The sequence below is a fragment of the Buteo buteo genome, chromosome 4 (assembly GCF_964188355.1).
Source record: "Buteo buteo chromosome 4, bButBut1.hap1.1, whole genome shotgun sequence".
Classification (NCBI taxonomy): domain Eukaryota; kingdom Metazoa; phylum Chordata; class Aves; order Accipitriformes; family Accipitridae; genus Buteo; species Buteo buteo.
Window position 1 is genome coordinate 5,053,432 of NC_134174.1, and position 15,790 is coordinate 5,069,221.

A 15,790-nucleotide genomic window follows, 5' to 3' on the forward strand; every position below is an offset into this window, starting at 1 on the left:
TTGCCGTTGAGAGCTCAGCAGAAGGGGATAATGCCAGGTGGTTTTCACATTGAAGCTCTGAGCAGCTTGTTATTGATGATAAGAGAGGAAAGAAGATGAAAGATACCAAGACGCCACGCTACCAGCTCAGTTTTGTTTTGTCAGACTGGCAATGAACCATCCGGAGATGTAAGTCAGAATGGTGAGAAAGAATGGGAGAGAGATTTAGGAGTCACCGGCAGAAGGGTGTTTGTGGTTGTTGGGAGAAATACCCTGCTGTAACAGATACGGAGGGCGGAGGCCAAGGGCAGAACTCTGTTTCACTTAAAGTAATGGAAAAATAAACAGTAGAAAACCTGTAATTCAATTTCAAGAGTGCAAATGCCTATAAACCAAAGGAGTTACCTAAAAATGTCAGCTGGACTGAAGACCTAATGGATTCAAAAGTGGTGTTTTCTGCCTGTGGGAAGGGGGCACTTGTAGCAAAATGACTACAGAGTGAATTGTGTGAATAACTCCTTCGAAAAGGATGTTAGGAATAAGCATCATACCTCTAGGAGAAAAAGTCTGTTAGCAAAGAAGTTACGTCTTCAAGGCCAAAGACTGTGGAGGTGAAGTCAGGCTTGGCAGAAGTCAAGCTGAATTAAATGTTGTAAAGGATATTGAGCAAATAGGAAAAGAAGGGAAGAAGATGGACCATGGAAATGAAGACAGGGAGAAGATGAAGGATGATATCGGTATGAGAAAAGAACAGAAAGAATACTTTCCTTCTGATCCTATGCTCATTCTCTACTGAGAACTGGGACAAGATGGATAACAGAAGTAGGTTGACAGTGGTGGAAATTACCATAATGAATTGGGAAGTAAAATATAGGGACCTTTATGCCCTGAAGTCAAGGAATGGGATAATCTTTCTCCCAAGTTCTAGAAGAACTGGGTCATGAATTTGCAGACTCAGTGACAGGTAATTTTTAATATATTTCTTTTTATTTTAAAATGCAATGTTTGTTAGATCTATTTTTAATAAATAATGTAATAAATAGAAGTGCTGAAGAAGGGAAGAAAGGGAAAGTGATTTAGACACCCGCTGACAGCAGTGCACATAATTATAAAACAAATTTTGGAGGAAGAGCTGATTAAAGGCTTGGAAGTAGTGGAATAAAACACAGAACGGAAGTAAACCATGCCAACAGGCTTGATACCAATCTTTGATAAGTAACTGATTTTCTAGGCTAGCCTAATCCAGTTGGCAGTCCCTGCAAGAGATGCAGCTGGCAACAGCTGATTTTTTGCCGTGCATCTTGGGTATTTGTTTCCACCACCAATGCTGAGAGCAGCTACCTCCACCTCCCAGTGTGGAGTGATTTCTTCTGGACTGAGGAAGCCGTCTCTGGGTGCAGGATCAAATCGCTTCCCTTCCAAGGGAAAGTCGCAGCTGCGGTGGAGAAGAGGTGAGACACTGGCACGTGAGTAGTTGGAATACAGTTGACATCTGTCCTACCATTGAAAGAAGGAGTGCTCTCTTCTGGGTGAATAGAAGCTGGCAAATTCGAACTGGATTTCAGGAAAATGTTTAATACTATCATGCAGGACATTCATAGTGAAGCTGGCGAAGATGGGATTAGCAGAGGAACTGCTCAGCAGTAAAGAACTACCTCAAAGGAAGGTAGTAACTGAGAATTGTAAGAGAGCTTATATGACCGGAGAGGAGGTTACTAGTGAACGTGCTCAAGGATGTATTTCAGGACTGGTTTGATTTAATAATTTCATTTAAAATTTTGTCACAGAAGGAGGTAGAACACTGAAGCTTTTTGTTGGCAGTAAGGTTGAAGGAGCGTGTCAGTACAAATGAGGATCTGATGATTGTCTGGAAAGAACTGGATCCCCTTGAAAGGAAAAATGGTATTTAATTCAGTAAATGAAAAATTGCCGTTAAGGCTTTGCATTTGAAGTGTACCAATAGAAACTTCAGCCAGAAGTAAAGAGCTGATCGGTAGGTGTATCGCTACGGTAGGTGCATTAAGTGGGTGAGGGATCGTTAGTTGATCACAGAACGACAAGAGTTGCCAACACGATACAAGTGTGACCGTAGGATGCATTGCAAGAGGTAATTTTAGCAGAGACAGTGAAAGTGTCCGGGCCATCATATGAGAACCTGTTGACACTTCATCTGAAATGTTATATTCAATTCTTGAAGGCAGCTTGTCTTCAGGAAGGATGAATTGGGAAGAGCAGGTGCAGAGGAAGGCTTGGAGCGCTGTTAGGGGGAGCACAGGGGAGCCCGTGTTAGGATAGGAGAGGGGAGCAACTTTGTGTGTTTAGTCTAGCACGTGAAGAGGGGATATGATTGCTGGCTACAAATACCTTAGGCAAGTAAACATTTTGGAGGGAGAAAGCAATTTAAGCTAAAGAACAACGTTGGCACAAAAAACAAACGGGACTTAATTGACTATGAATGTAGGCTGGAAATTAGAAGTTGCTCTGCCATCAGAGCGGTGAGATCCTGGAACAGGGTAATGGTGGGAACAAAAAGCTAAACTGGTTTTAAGGTGAAGCTCAATAAACTTGCGAATGGGATTAGGTGACACGATGCCTGTAAAATCACTAGACTCATTTGCCCGGGAAGGGATGTTTGCGGGGTTTTGCCGTAGTGATGAAATGGAGAATGGGCTGTTGAGCTCCATGTGCACCATTGAAGGTCAACACTCTTAGGTGGAAGTTGTGCCGTTTGTGTGAGACCAGGCAGTGTCCACGAAAATGGATGATATCTTGGAATAAGTGTTCAAAGTTTATTTTCCTTGATAGAGAAGAATATCACTTTGCAGGCAATTTATCACATGAAAATATTTATATTTTTTTAATTTCAAGCTTAAGCACTGAAGTCTTTCCACCTGCAAAATTGCTAGGGGCTCCACTGGAGGTTTGATACATTTTGGCACTCTGCAAATGCATGAGTTGGTCATACCGTGTATTTGTGAAGCTTGTATTTGCTAATATGACCTGTTGGCACAGAATAAAATATTCAGCAGGGCATAAGCGATAAAAACTAAATTTGCCTTTCTAAAAGTAATATGGGAATTAGCCTACATTACAGAGCTTAAATTACACTGATTCTTCTCCAGGGTTGGAATAAAATTTTCAAAATCACCTCTAATCTGTGAAGAATCGAAACCATATGGAAATCTTCCTGATTCCCCTGGGTGGTTTTGACACTCTTACCCATAGGTCTTAGACTTTTCCATTTTTTTCTGGTGCAACAATCTCAGTTCCAGGTGTGAGACTGTTGCAGTGATAAAATAGTTACACCACTTAACTTTCTAGCATTGAGGAACTTACATCAAAAAGGGAATAGCAATACTAATAGATAATAATACCACTCGTAACAATCCAAGTGAGTTGTACCAGTTTTGATTACGTCAGTGCAGTGATGGTGTCATTTTCCTACATACAAAGACCCCTTTAGTTCCTGCTCCTTACTTAAAAATGAGTCATGGGTTCAGAAAAGAATTAGGACTTTTCAAATGTTGGTTTTCCTTTGGGCAGAGAAACAGCTTCTTTGGAGCTCTGCCTCTGAGAAACAAAGATTCCTGTGATTTTTCACTAGACCTTTCAAAGTACTGATACAGCGGTTTTTTGGAGCTCATCACCCGTAGCAATCACTCAGCCCTGTGGCTCATATCCTATTTTTGAAAAGCCATTTCCTTTCGGTGCACATGTCTTTTCCCTGTGTTTATATCAAGCAGTCAATGGGGCTTTCAGCCGTAAGGATCAGAATGAAATCAAATAAATTACTTCCAAAGATAGGAAACCATTTCACACCTTGGAGCCTCATTTTGCTCCAGATGTAACGTGTTACGGCTCATGCCAGTTAGAACTGATTATAAACCAACTGACCTTGTTGCGACACTTAAAATCTTGGTAGAATTTGCACTTTGCCTGCAAGTCGACACCTCATTTTCATCCTGTTTGGGTTTGGATCTGTAGCTGTGAACGGGGTGATTGCCCCAGAGTAATGATTAAAATAGGTTTTCATTCACCCTATCGTTATGAAGAAGTGCATCACTACATGCGTTCAATTATAAATGCACCGAGGTTCTGTAAGAAATACAGTTACTGCTAGCATTTAAGAAGAAATCCAAAGTGAATTTAGGTTGCACACAACCAGATACACAGTGTTTACATTAATTCTGTTTTTTTCTTAAAGGGAGTGGTAGCCTTTAGTTATGATTTATAGAGACTTTTATTACCACATCTATTCCAAGGGTTCTCTCACACCCCTTCATTCTGGAGGAACGATTTTGCTTCAAAAACAACTTTAATTGACTTTTTATCTTTTGGTGTAGAATGTGTTTGTGATATATTGTCAGGCAAGCAGCCTGCAGAGAAGTGTAATTCTTGTCTCAGGCCTCTGAGTGTGTTGATGGTGGATGATGTTCATTTGTATTCGCTTACCTCAAAAAATACTAACCCAGCCTCAGTTTTAGAGCTTTTGGATTAGGGGGGGAGGGAGGTGAAATTTTGTCTTATTTAGTATTGTACTTACAGACTTTTAATATACAAGTGGTGATTTTGGAAGCATATGAAAAGCATACTTGGGAAAGAAGGTAACAAGATACGTATGGTGATGTCCAAAAGCAGAGTTTAAATCCTAGCAGGGACCTAGGTACCAGGAGGATCGAAGCTTTGCTGTAGTGAGTACCGCCTTCTTGCAGTGTGCTCTGTGCCTCACTTTTCCTGTCTATAAAATAGAGCTCATAAATCTTGCCATCATTTACATAGTGTTTTGATATTAGGTTTCTCTCCAAGTCTGAAGTAACATTAATTATTAGTCGTGGGACTGCTACTTCCCTTTGATTTCTCCCCACCTCCATATTGCCGTGTATGCAGCCCCTTCTTTGGGACAGAGGACAGGCTAAACCACCCTCGCTGAGATTACTCCATCACCTCTAATGGTGTAGCACAAAGCCATTCATTTCTCCACTCTGGAGTCTGAAGTCTCTGAACTGTATTAGCCCAAGGGAGTGGTAGGCCCAAGCGTGCTCCAAAATGCCGATCTCCTGTTTTGATAACTGAGCTCTAAACCTAAGATAAACAAGCTGCCCTATATACTGAACATGTCCTAATTGCACACTTCAAGCAAACCAGCCAATTGATGAGTGTGTGTCGCCCGCTAATGAATATTTGTAGTTTTGGAAGTTGTCGTATGTGTTATACCTTGTAGCTTCTGCAGTTGTTAGCAGAGTGGCTTTGAAGACCCTGTCAGGAGAGGAACCTGCCTTTATCTAGACCAAGAAACTGTGTAATTTAATTTCATATGTTAGCTGGGCATGGTCACTCTTATTCAAATTGTATTAGCTAATACTGCTTTTAAACTGTTTACACTGTGTGCAAAGTTGTGTTTAAAATCCTACTAGCTAATACATTTCTTAGTCTAGACTTGGGGAGGGTTGACTCCCTGAAGAACTCATAGCAGGGCTGTTTACTTGTAGGGGGTAGAAGAGTGAGGCGGGGAAAGAAGCAGTAATGATGTTTGAAACCGTCCAAATGACTTCTGCTGCGCCAAATATTTTGCTGTCTGTCCTTCTCCTCGCTTTTATTATTGCTAAGACTTTTTTTACTGAAAGTTGGCTCTCAAGTCGTGAGGGTGACTTTGCAAACCATGCTGCCGACCAAGGTCTTAGGCATTCAGCGTTGGGAGCCAGGGCTCTCTGTGGGAGCAGTGGAAGTAGGAAGGCACAGAAGAAACATCTGAGTTGGGGTGGCCAGGCTGGCAAGAGCCCCAAGGAGCCTCCCACTAGGACTTCCATTGAACCAGAAACGCATCGTGGACATGAAGAGCCAGAGAGAAGACTTTCTTGGTGGGAGAGAACAGTGGGTTTTCAGATGTATCCCACTAACAGGAGAAAGAGGCTTGATCTGATGTGTAGGTTGCTCCCAGGATGGCCTGATAATAGGACTTCCTTCCTTCTGCAGGTCACAGACAACCTAGACTAGGAGTCCTGTACTTTGACTCACAGTCTAGCGCGTTACTGACACGTAGAGCCTGACCTCCCAGATGAGGTACCTGACGCAATCACTAGGACATCAAGTGGTGTGAATGTCTTCAATGTTGCTGATGGAAATTCATCTAAAGCCTTTTAGATTCTGCTCCACTCTAAGTTTCTAAACTGCCTTGGGTTTGGTTTTCACCTAGTCCTCATAGTAGATCGTGGGAGGTAGGTGTGATGCTACAGTTGGCAGGTTAGGCAGGAGTACCAAACCCAGTGCTGTTCCCTTTTACTAAGTCTGGGTTTACTATAACTTGCCACAGTTCTGATTTAGTAGTGCAAGTGGCATATCTTGGGAGAAAAACTCTATTATCTCAGCCAAGCATAAATACTGTATAATTCCAAGCCCTTCTCAAATGATGGCTTGGATTATTGACTTGAAATGCAGACAATGTCTCCGATCATAGTGGTGCTGCCTTTTGAATATCATAAGAGAGTTGCAGTAAACTCTCAAGTTGAATGTAAAATTCCCATTGACAGTGGAGCTGGACTTTCCTGGTTCTCAGGAGTTGTTGGAATTTGATTTTCGTCATGGTTTTCCTGCTGATGTCTCTGTTTTTTTGCTTTCTTAAGATAGCCTCTTCTCTGGAATGTCTAACCTTTCTTTAAATCACCTTCTTCCTACAGTCCCATCACAAATCAATTGCACTCCCACAGTTATCATTCAAATATAAATAAGTTAGTTAAATGATTTATCAAAATGTGGTAAAACAAATAGACCTATCCTGTGTTTTGTTTGAGGGTTTTTTTGTTTTGTTTTCTAAAACATCCTTTTCCTTCTCTTTATGTTTCTAATCTAGAGCCTTATAGTAAGGGCTTTTTCTGTCTTGTCCGTTAAACTGCATGCACATCAATAACGCTGTGTATCAACATTCGTTAATAAATGTTGGGTCCTCTATGTATCCCCCTTCCTGGTCAAGATTATTCTATACTGTGTATTTACTAGAGCTACATCCTGTCTACTTCAGCTACTCAAGTAAGTAGCAATATTTTAACTGCTGAGTATATAGTGTGCGTCATTTATTTGTCCTGGCTAGATCCACTGCTGATTTCATAAACATTTGGGGAAAGAAATACCAAACTAGCAAATATTTGGAGAACCCCCTAATGTAGGAACTTAAGAGGATGATACTGTCTCTCAGTTTGAAGATTAAAATCAGTGCTGTTCACAGCTGATTAACTTTCCTTTCTAATATTTCCCACAAATTGAGCTAATGTAGTAAAACTTAACGAAACAAGGTTTAGTAAAGCCACAGAGAATATTTATATGACAGAGAGCTGCAGAGCGGTTCAGGCTGTGCTGGCGTTCACTTTGTAATGGCTCGGTGCTTCATCCTGTCCCATGGATGGATGTAGCAATAACAACAGTCCTTGCGTTGGATTGAAACCCAGCCTCTTTACTGACTGAAAGGTGATGCGAATTAGCTGCACTATATTTTCTTTATGTCTAGTCAGTGATCGATCGTTGCTTTCTTTCCCATCAACTCTTAACAATCCTCATTTTTGGTCTCATTTTGACAGAGTCATCAGCAAAGTGGTGCCAGCTCCAGAGGTCAAACCTTCTACTCCCGTGAGCCGGCCCAAAACACCTCCGCCCGTGCCATCACCAGTACCAGCTCCCGTTCATGTCACCCCTCCTCCAGCTCCAGCTCCTCCTCCTCCACAGCCCACCGTCTTGCCGGTCCTCATCCCACCACCCTCTCCAGCCGTCTCGGCAGCCGGAGGCTCCAAAGCTCCAGTCAGGAGCGTGGTGACCGAGACCGTCAGTACTTACGTGGTAGGTAACACACACTGCCGCGTTTTGTCCCGGTGCCGGTGACGTTCATCTCTTGGATGGTTGAGCCCCTGGGTGACTCATCCTCTCCAGCTGATGGTCCCTGGATTCGTGATGTTCCTCTCTATTTAGCTACGCTTTATTCGGCCCTTGCTTCCATGCATGTGTTTTGAGGGGTTAATAACTGGAAACACTACTTCTTGGACTGAACTTTTTTCTGTGTTCCCAGTTCAATATTTAAGTTTCTTCTAACAAGTTCAGTTATATCCCACTTGGTATTTTCTGCTAACTGAGCGAGAGCATTTATTTTTGGAGGTGGAGATTTTTTCATAGATGCTTTCAGAAGTGCTGAATTGAAACCTCAAATGTCAAACTCACCATAGATTTTGCTGTCAGTCAGGTCAAGTACAAAACCCTCATACAACATCAAGAATTTGACTTAGCCCTCATTTGAAATGTGGAGAGTCCGCTAATCTCTTTTCTGGGTTCCTCAACATACAGAAATTGCAAATGTTTGTGCACCTCAGGAAGTCTGTAGATAGTTCATTAGTCTGCAGTTCATTAGTCTGTTTGACATACGCTCTGGACTTGGCCCCTATCTGGCAGCATTAAGACTTCTTCATTCCTTTAGAAAAGTCTCCCATCCAACATGATGTAGGAACAACATTCTCTAAAAGAACATGGACGTACCTCTGGGCAGGACTAGGATTGCTGTGCTACTGGAAATTTCTACTTTGGATGCAATGTAAAATGGAAGTCTGTTTCTGATCATTGAAGAGCAGCAGATACCATTAAGAACAGGAGCAGTGGTGTTATCCTTCCTGACCTGGCAAAGTTCCAGCATGGTTGGTGACACCTTGCTTATCTGTAGTGGGTAGCAGTTTAAAAATCTGCATTTAGAGCATTTAAAACACCCCAAACTTGCTTTTATGACAGAGTTTCCTGTGCTTTAATTGCAACATATGCATAATTTTTCTCCTTTTTAATTCCTGTTTTTATAATGGTTCCTAGTGTAAATCTACCTCTCCATTTCTAACGGAAAAGGTGCTCTTCTCTTGCTGGACTTAAACTGTTGTATCATGTTACTGGTCACTATTTAAACAGCTGCTACATTTCACTCCTGAGTTACTTACAGCACGAGAGGACCTCACATAGGCTGTGCATATCTTTAGGGCGCAGGATGCACATCCTCACCTTCTGTCTTGCAGGCATAAATGCAGTGTCACTCTTAACGTATTACAGTAGTGCCCAGAAGCTTGGAAATTCACTCTGAGAGAGAAGCGTTTCCAAAATACTGTACTGCATCCCATTTTCTCCAGTAAACATTAATAGCAAATAACTTAGAGATTATGTTAGTTTAAAGGAAAACCTAGAACTTTGCCTAGGTACTTCTGGTGGCAGCACTCTTAGCACCTTATGGAGGATTCAGAGGACGGGTAGGCTCCAGTTTATTTCTTTCTTTTACAACATTATAGTTGAAACCAGGGCTTTGCTGCATTAGGATCCTACAGGCAGAGAGATTCCTCATGTAAGACATTTGTAAGTCAAAAAGCTGAGAGAGAGAGGCTGGGGAAGAAGGGAATAATTAATAACTATTAGCCTCTTGTATGAAGGGAATCCAGGACACAGAATGATGAAATGGCTTTCCCCAAGTCGCACGGGAAAGCTCTTCTAGAGATAAGATTGGAGCCAGTGTGACAGAGGTGCGCAACTCCCTTCTGCAGGGGAGGACAGGAGGATGATTTTATAGCTTTAAAAAAAAAGATATGATGTGGGATCTCCCTGTAGGATAGCATCTCAGCCAGTGTGCTCAGATCATTAACTCTCAGCGGTTTGTACTAAAATAGCATTCAGCAATCACGTACTGTCCCTCCTTCCAGGACCCTTGGCTCATTAAGGAATGAGAAGTTAGGCAATATTTTTAATTTAATTTAATATTTTATCCTCATTCAGCAGCCCAAGTTCTTGTTTAACGAACAGGCAGAGGTTTCAGTGATTATAGACCACCCTACCCCTCTCCAGCCCCTGAAAGCCTGAGACGGGTATTCCACAGACAAACATCCTCCCTGAAAAAAACTAAAGTTTGGAAAAGTCAGGGTATATGTCTCTTCTCGTGGGACACCACGAGGCAGCGCTGCCTACACCTGGCAGCCCAAACCTGGATGGGATGCCTGCCAAGTGCCGGCACCCGCGCCGGAGGACGCTGCGGGCGCAGCCAGGTCGCTCGAGCGGGGCGCGAAGGGCTGTAGCTGTCAGCCCCACCGTGTTGCTTCTCTCCAGCACCCTGGCATGGCAGGATTTACCCCACAGAAAGGGCTGCTACGGACCTTTTCACGCCGGCTGCGGACGGTTCACCCGCGGAGCAGACGCTTCTCTACCAACTTAAAATGACTTTGCCAGATGTGAGATTAGATGCGTAGATAGGGATGATTATTGCAATCAATCAGCTTTAACATCGAGTTTGTTATATGACATTGCCTCCTCTGTATCGCTGTTGGGAAGGGGATTGTTCCCTGCTTAATATTCCTGGGCTTTGTATTTTCCAGTTTTAAACCACAAAAAAGATTCAGGGCTTTAAGAGGAGTCAGTCAAGAGTGATGTGCTGGTTGCAGCTCTGGTACATTCCTATTGATTTTTCAGGAAGTGGTGTAAGATGTACAGACCACCGTGTAGTGTTTGGGTTTTTTTTTCCTAAGAGCATTTGGTTGGGGCTTTTCGTCTACTTTTTAATATCATTTTTCTAAGTTGTACAGATAGCAAAAAGTTACTGCCTTAGATACGTGTAAATGCACAAAAGCTGAGAACAGAACAGTTTGTATTTTTGAGATTCAGTGAAAAAGTGCCAATTTTCATAAAGAAATGACAAAATCAGGGTAATACCCCAGACGTTTTGTACTTTGTATTGTTAATTGCACTTCTTTGAGTGGATTTCGTGACATTTCGCATGTATGTTTTTACAAAGGAACTGTTAAAGAAACCACTTGAAATTTAAAAATACAACTAATGGGTCTGGCAGGATATAAACATAACAAAATTTCATAGAGCTCTGATTATGGTAAATCCAGTAAGCAGCTGCCTAATATTGTAAATGATCTGCCTTTCTCGTTTCATTCACCCTTTAGTAAATTGTACTGCGACATAAATGTCATAAGGGGAATGGAAAGTTACTCAGTAACAACTTTTTTTATATCCTGATCTTATCAGCTAGTTGAAGTTGAAGACTTTGGCTAATAAGTAATACGGCAATATATACACATGGCACTGTATATTTTACATGCATATAAAACTGTTATCTTACGCAGGAGGCTGCTGTTGCTCCTTCTTGCCATTAACAGGGTAGAATTTAAAAAGTCGCGATAGTATAGACAGAGAAGGAATTGTGTCCTTAAGCCCTGGCTGCTATATGTGAATACCTGTGCTTAGGTCGGGTGGTATAACTGGCTTTACTGGTTTACAGGGCCATACAGAAAAATGCATGCTTTTGTCATCATGTACAGTATAGGAAAATCAATTAAACGTAAGGCCAAGCACTTACGATTGGAGAATTCGTAAATAACAACAGTGACCGCTGAATAGCTTTGTCGGCTAAGCAAGAAACTTATGTTAAAAAAAAAAAAAAGTCAATTTTGCTGCCTGCTTAGCCCTGAAAACCAGCTAACTTTCCTTTTCTTTGCACCAGATCCGAGACGAGTGGGGTAACCAGATCTGGATCTGTCCTGGCTGTAACAAGCCAGATGATGGCAGTCCAATGATAGGTTGTGATGACTGCGATGATTGGTATCACTGGTAAGTTGCTCTCATCCATCCTTTTCTGCCGTTCCCTGGCAGATTGGGGCTATATTATTAAACCTTTTCTTTTTTTCTGGTTCATGACACTGGGAATATTTGAATGGCTTTGCTATGTCCAATTTAATAATCTAGAAGATATTTTTATCTCTGTTTCTCTGGAATTTGAAAAAGGAGATTTTAAGCTGCAAAGGAGAGTTACTTTTTAATTAATGGGCACTGGTGATAACAGTTGTTTTTGAAACTGCTGGGAAATATTGCTGATACCGGTAATTTTGTGAGAACCACAGGATTATGAGCATAGTGTATACAGATAGACATTTCAAATTATGAAGCATTGTATGAGCAGTAATATAAATGTCAGCTCTTATAAAAGGGTTGGAAGGAATTAATCACTTTTTAGGCATTTTCTTAAACAGCTACATAAAATCGTAAGGTTTTTTGCAGATGTGTTGAAGAAGCATTTGAAATTATTTTAAATCTAGCCTATTATACCTGAAAGTGTGCTTAGATTTTCTATTAAAATAACATTTCTTATCGAGCGTCCTTTTAATATTTTTTTTTGTTGTTTCAAAGCAAGTGTTTTTTAGGTTTCTGTTCGACCATTATATTCGTTAAGATAATGATAATATAATTGCTGCATTAATTTGAAGGCCAGATCCTGTCTCCCACCGGAAAGTTTCGTTTCTTTGGCTAAGAGACAAAAGTAACATTACTCTACCGAGATGATACGATATTTTTCCCGTCCTTCACAGGCCTTGCGTCGGGATTACAACTGCACCCCCGGAAGAGATACAATGGTTCTGCTCCAAGTGTGCCAACAAAAAGAAGGATAAAAAACACAAGAAGAGGAAGCACAGGGCGCACTGAAGCTTTTGCAGCGGACTGAAGTCGTGCTTTCGCCGTGGCACCTTCTGCCCCGACCCTCACCCTCCATCGCCGGCTGTTGGGGTTGTGACTCCGGCGTGAACCGGGGGCGAGGAGATGCTCTCTGTCGGGGACTGTTGTGTTTCGCAGACCGTCTGAGCCCAGGGGGTTGGATTTCGGTACATTCTGATGCTGTCTTTCACCTACCGAGGGAAATTTGCACAGAGCGCTATATGAATGAAGACTTTGGTAGTTGATGGTACCGCTCCCGCTCCTGTGGCTCGGCAGCAACAAAGATGAATGTTGTAAATACAGATTATCTGTCCTATTCTTTCTCAATTTGCTATTAATCCCTCTTGAACCTTTGCAATAAGGTGCTGAGAGGAGGAGAAAATGTAAATTGCAGTAAGTTGTAAACTAGAAGACCTTCTGGAATGATTTCTGTAGTCTGGATACAGTTCAGCCTCTACTCCTGCTGAGCCAGATAATCATAATGTGGAAATAAAAAGTGGCTGGTAAATATTTTTGTGATGAGAATATATGAAGCTTTTTTCCTTGATTTTTAGTACTGACATAAAATAAACACGTTCAAGCTTTTGTGATATATCTTCTATTTTTAAAAAAAAAGTTTCTATTGTGTCAATTTTTTTCTTCCGTGTGAATTTATTTCGGTGGACCTGTAATATATTTTATACTTTGGTTTTTGTTTTTTAGTCCTTGTCAATGTACCTTTTCATTGCTTGTACATTTCATTGGTGTGTAAAAACACTTCCCATTAAAAGATTTTCACACGTGTAAATACCTGATATTTATAAAGTACTTTTTTTTTTTTTTAATTATTTTTTAGGGCTTGAGGATTTTTATTCTCATTTGCCTGAGAATACAAACCTAGCAGCTATTAAAAGCCCGTGCGACATACGCCTGTCCTTATGGCTTTAAGGGATTGGCGAGATCTGCCCCAGTGGTGCGTGCACGAGGAGTCGGCCAGCACCATAATTAGGCCTCGATTCAGATACTTAAACATGTGGTAACTTCTTAAGAAGTGAGTAATCCTATTGCCTTCAAGGAGCCTGTTCCCACACTTAGTTATACAAGTGCTTAAATGCCTTCTGAATTGAGAGCTTAGGCCAGGGGGCTCTGCACTTTTAATGGTAGCTACAGTGTGTTAATCTGTAGCTGGAACTGAGCTTTTTTTCTTTTTCCCTTTTTTTTTTGTCAACAAGTGGTAGTGAGTTTGCCAAAACGATGGAGCTCGTGTTTAGATGGAGGAGATGCAGAATGGCGTCGAGGCTCCAAGATGCGTTACTTTGCTTTGTGTATCCGCTTGGAAAGACCGATAAAGTGAATACGAGTTGTATTCCCCGCTGAAAATGAGGGGGGAAATTGCAAAGAAAAAAAAAAAAAAGGCAGTATTAGATATTGTAATGCAGTGGGTCTTAGAGCTAAATAAAATACAAGAATAAATCTGGAAAAGAATTTATACCTTTTGTTTCCAAAGCAATTGCAGACTTCCTTGGTTAATTTGGGGATATTTCTACTTTAAACCATACAGTGAGAAACGTCTGATGTTTGAGAATATAGCCCTTTAACCTGTTGCACAGATATTAAGATTTATTTTTTAAATGCATCCAAATTGATATTAATGAGAATGAATTAGTCATGTTTTTAAAAGTACCAGTCTCGTTAGGGAAATGAGGCTTTGCTGATAGAACTGTTAAATTGCAAATCAGTGGAGATATGGATGAAATTGGTTTATTAAAAGTGCACTGTTACCTTCTTTGTTCATGCCACCTCATTTATATTCTGTTCCTGCTAATTACCAGTCAAGAAAGTTCTTGGGTTGGATTTTTCTTTTTTAATTTTATTTTGAATTGTTGAATGTTGCAAACCGGATTCTTGTTTTTCTCCACGTGTAATGTGCAGACATACAAAATACACAGTCTTTGGTCATTTCTGGTCGCAATAATAAAGAACTAGCTTTTGGTAAGTTGTTTATCCATTTCCTCCTCCTCCCCTCCGTTAATCAGAACTTCTCACATTTAATCAACTAAATTATTCAAGGTGCCACGGGAGGGCTGAACTTTGCCGTTTCGACGGCTGTTCAGGTACTTCTATGCGTGCTTGTGCGTTGCCTGCCGCCGGGTTGGTTTCCTACCCCGGGTTTTATGATTTTATAAATGACCCCTGTGGCAATAAAACCAAAGCATCGTTTTCAGGAGGCTTGTGTGGCTGACGGGATTAGTAACGGGAGAAGGGACCCTTCACCTCTGGGTCATCGGTCTGAAGCCAGCCTTGGTCCGTAGCCATGCAGAGCCTGCCTCCCCTTTCACTTACACTGGTGGGTATCAGGAATCAGGATAAAAGAAAAATCAGCTTCCAAAAATAGTTGCCCCCCAAGCAGCCGTGTGCCATGGACCTTCCTTACGGGCCCTCGTACCGCCCAATGCTGAGCGAGCCCAGCTGCTTCCCCAGATGTTTGTATTTGCTGCTATAACTTCACGGGTTGCGTTTCTTCGCCAAAAACTCTGCCAGAGTTAGGGCTGCTCCCTTGCTTCCCTGCTTCATTTTATGGTTGGGCATTTGTGTTCTTCTGAATCCTTTTACGATTTGGGTTTTGGACACCACCGTCCCTGGGAAGAGGGCACAGCGGGCGGGTTGCAGGTTGGTTTGCTCGTTGGATGGCATGGGAGAGCATCAGTGTCTGGTTTTCCTGCCTCGGAGGGCAGCTTCATCCAAGAGGGAGGTCAGCTGTGAGCACGGCCTCTGGAAAACGTCTTATTTCCAGGGGTAGTTGGAGCAGAACTGGTTCAAAGTTTAGAAAGTAAAGAATGAAAAAGTTTTCAGTGAGGGGAAGACAACTCGCCGTCTGCCCACGGTATAGAGAAGACGGGATGCAATTTTCCCCCCTTTACTATTGCACCATACGTAGTGGATTTAAGCGGTACGATGAGTATTGGTAGTAAATATTCAAGAAAAGAGCGTAAAAGCTATTCCGTGAGAAAAGCTTGTTGAATCCTGCCTTTACTCTGGGGCCAGATGATTATCTGGAGTCAGTTGGGAGTCAGTTGGAGCTGTGTCAGTTTACACCAGCCCAGGAGCTGCCCGCTCGCACGGCCAACATCGGGGCTGGGGAACAGCTCCATTTATTGTGAAACGAGGCAGGGTTTTTTTATCCTTTTTTATCCTGTAAATCCTCCTTTAGGGCAGCTTGTGCCTGCAGGTCGCTGGAGAAAACGGCAGTGCTGGGTGCTCGCTGCAAAGCGTGTTAGTCATTAGGTAAAATTGCAATTTGTTATTGAGTTTTGCGCCCAGGAAAAACCATGATGTTAGTATCGAG

General features: G+C 41.9%; 1 protein-coding gene across 5 annotated transcripts in view; it reads left to right on the forward strand.

Annotated features, from left to right (window-relative positions):
• The window catches only part of TAF3 (TATA-box binding protein associated factor 3), a 121,220-nt gene extending 106,761 nt beyond the window's left edge, over positions 1–14,459 (forward strand). For all 5 annotated transcript variants that reach the window (XM_075024631.1, XM_075024635.1, XM_075024632.1 and 2 more), the window contains 3 exons: positions 7,548–7,803; positions 11,480–11,586; positions 12,342–14,459. In XM_075024631.1, the coding sequence (XP_074880732.1) occupies positions 7,548–7,803; positions 11,480–11,586; positions 12,342–12,456 (478 nt within the window). In that variant the 3' untranslated portion in view covers positions 12,457–14,459. The remainder of the gene's footprint in view (positions 1–7,547; positions 7,804–11,479; positions 11,587–12,341) is intronic.
• The last annotated feature ends 1,331 nt before the right edge of the window (positions 14,460–15,790 follow it).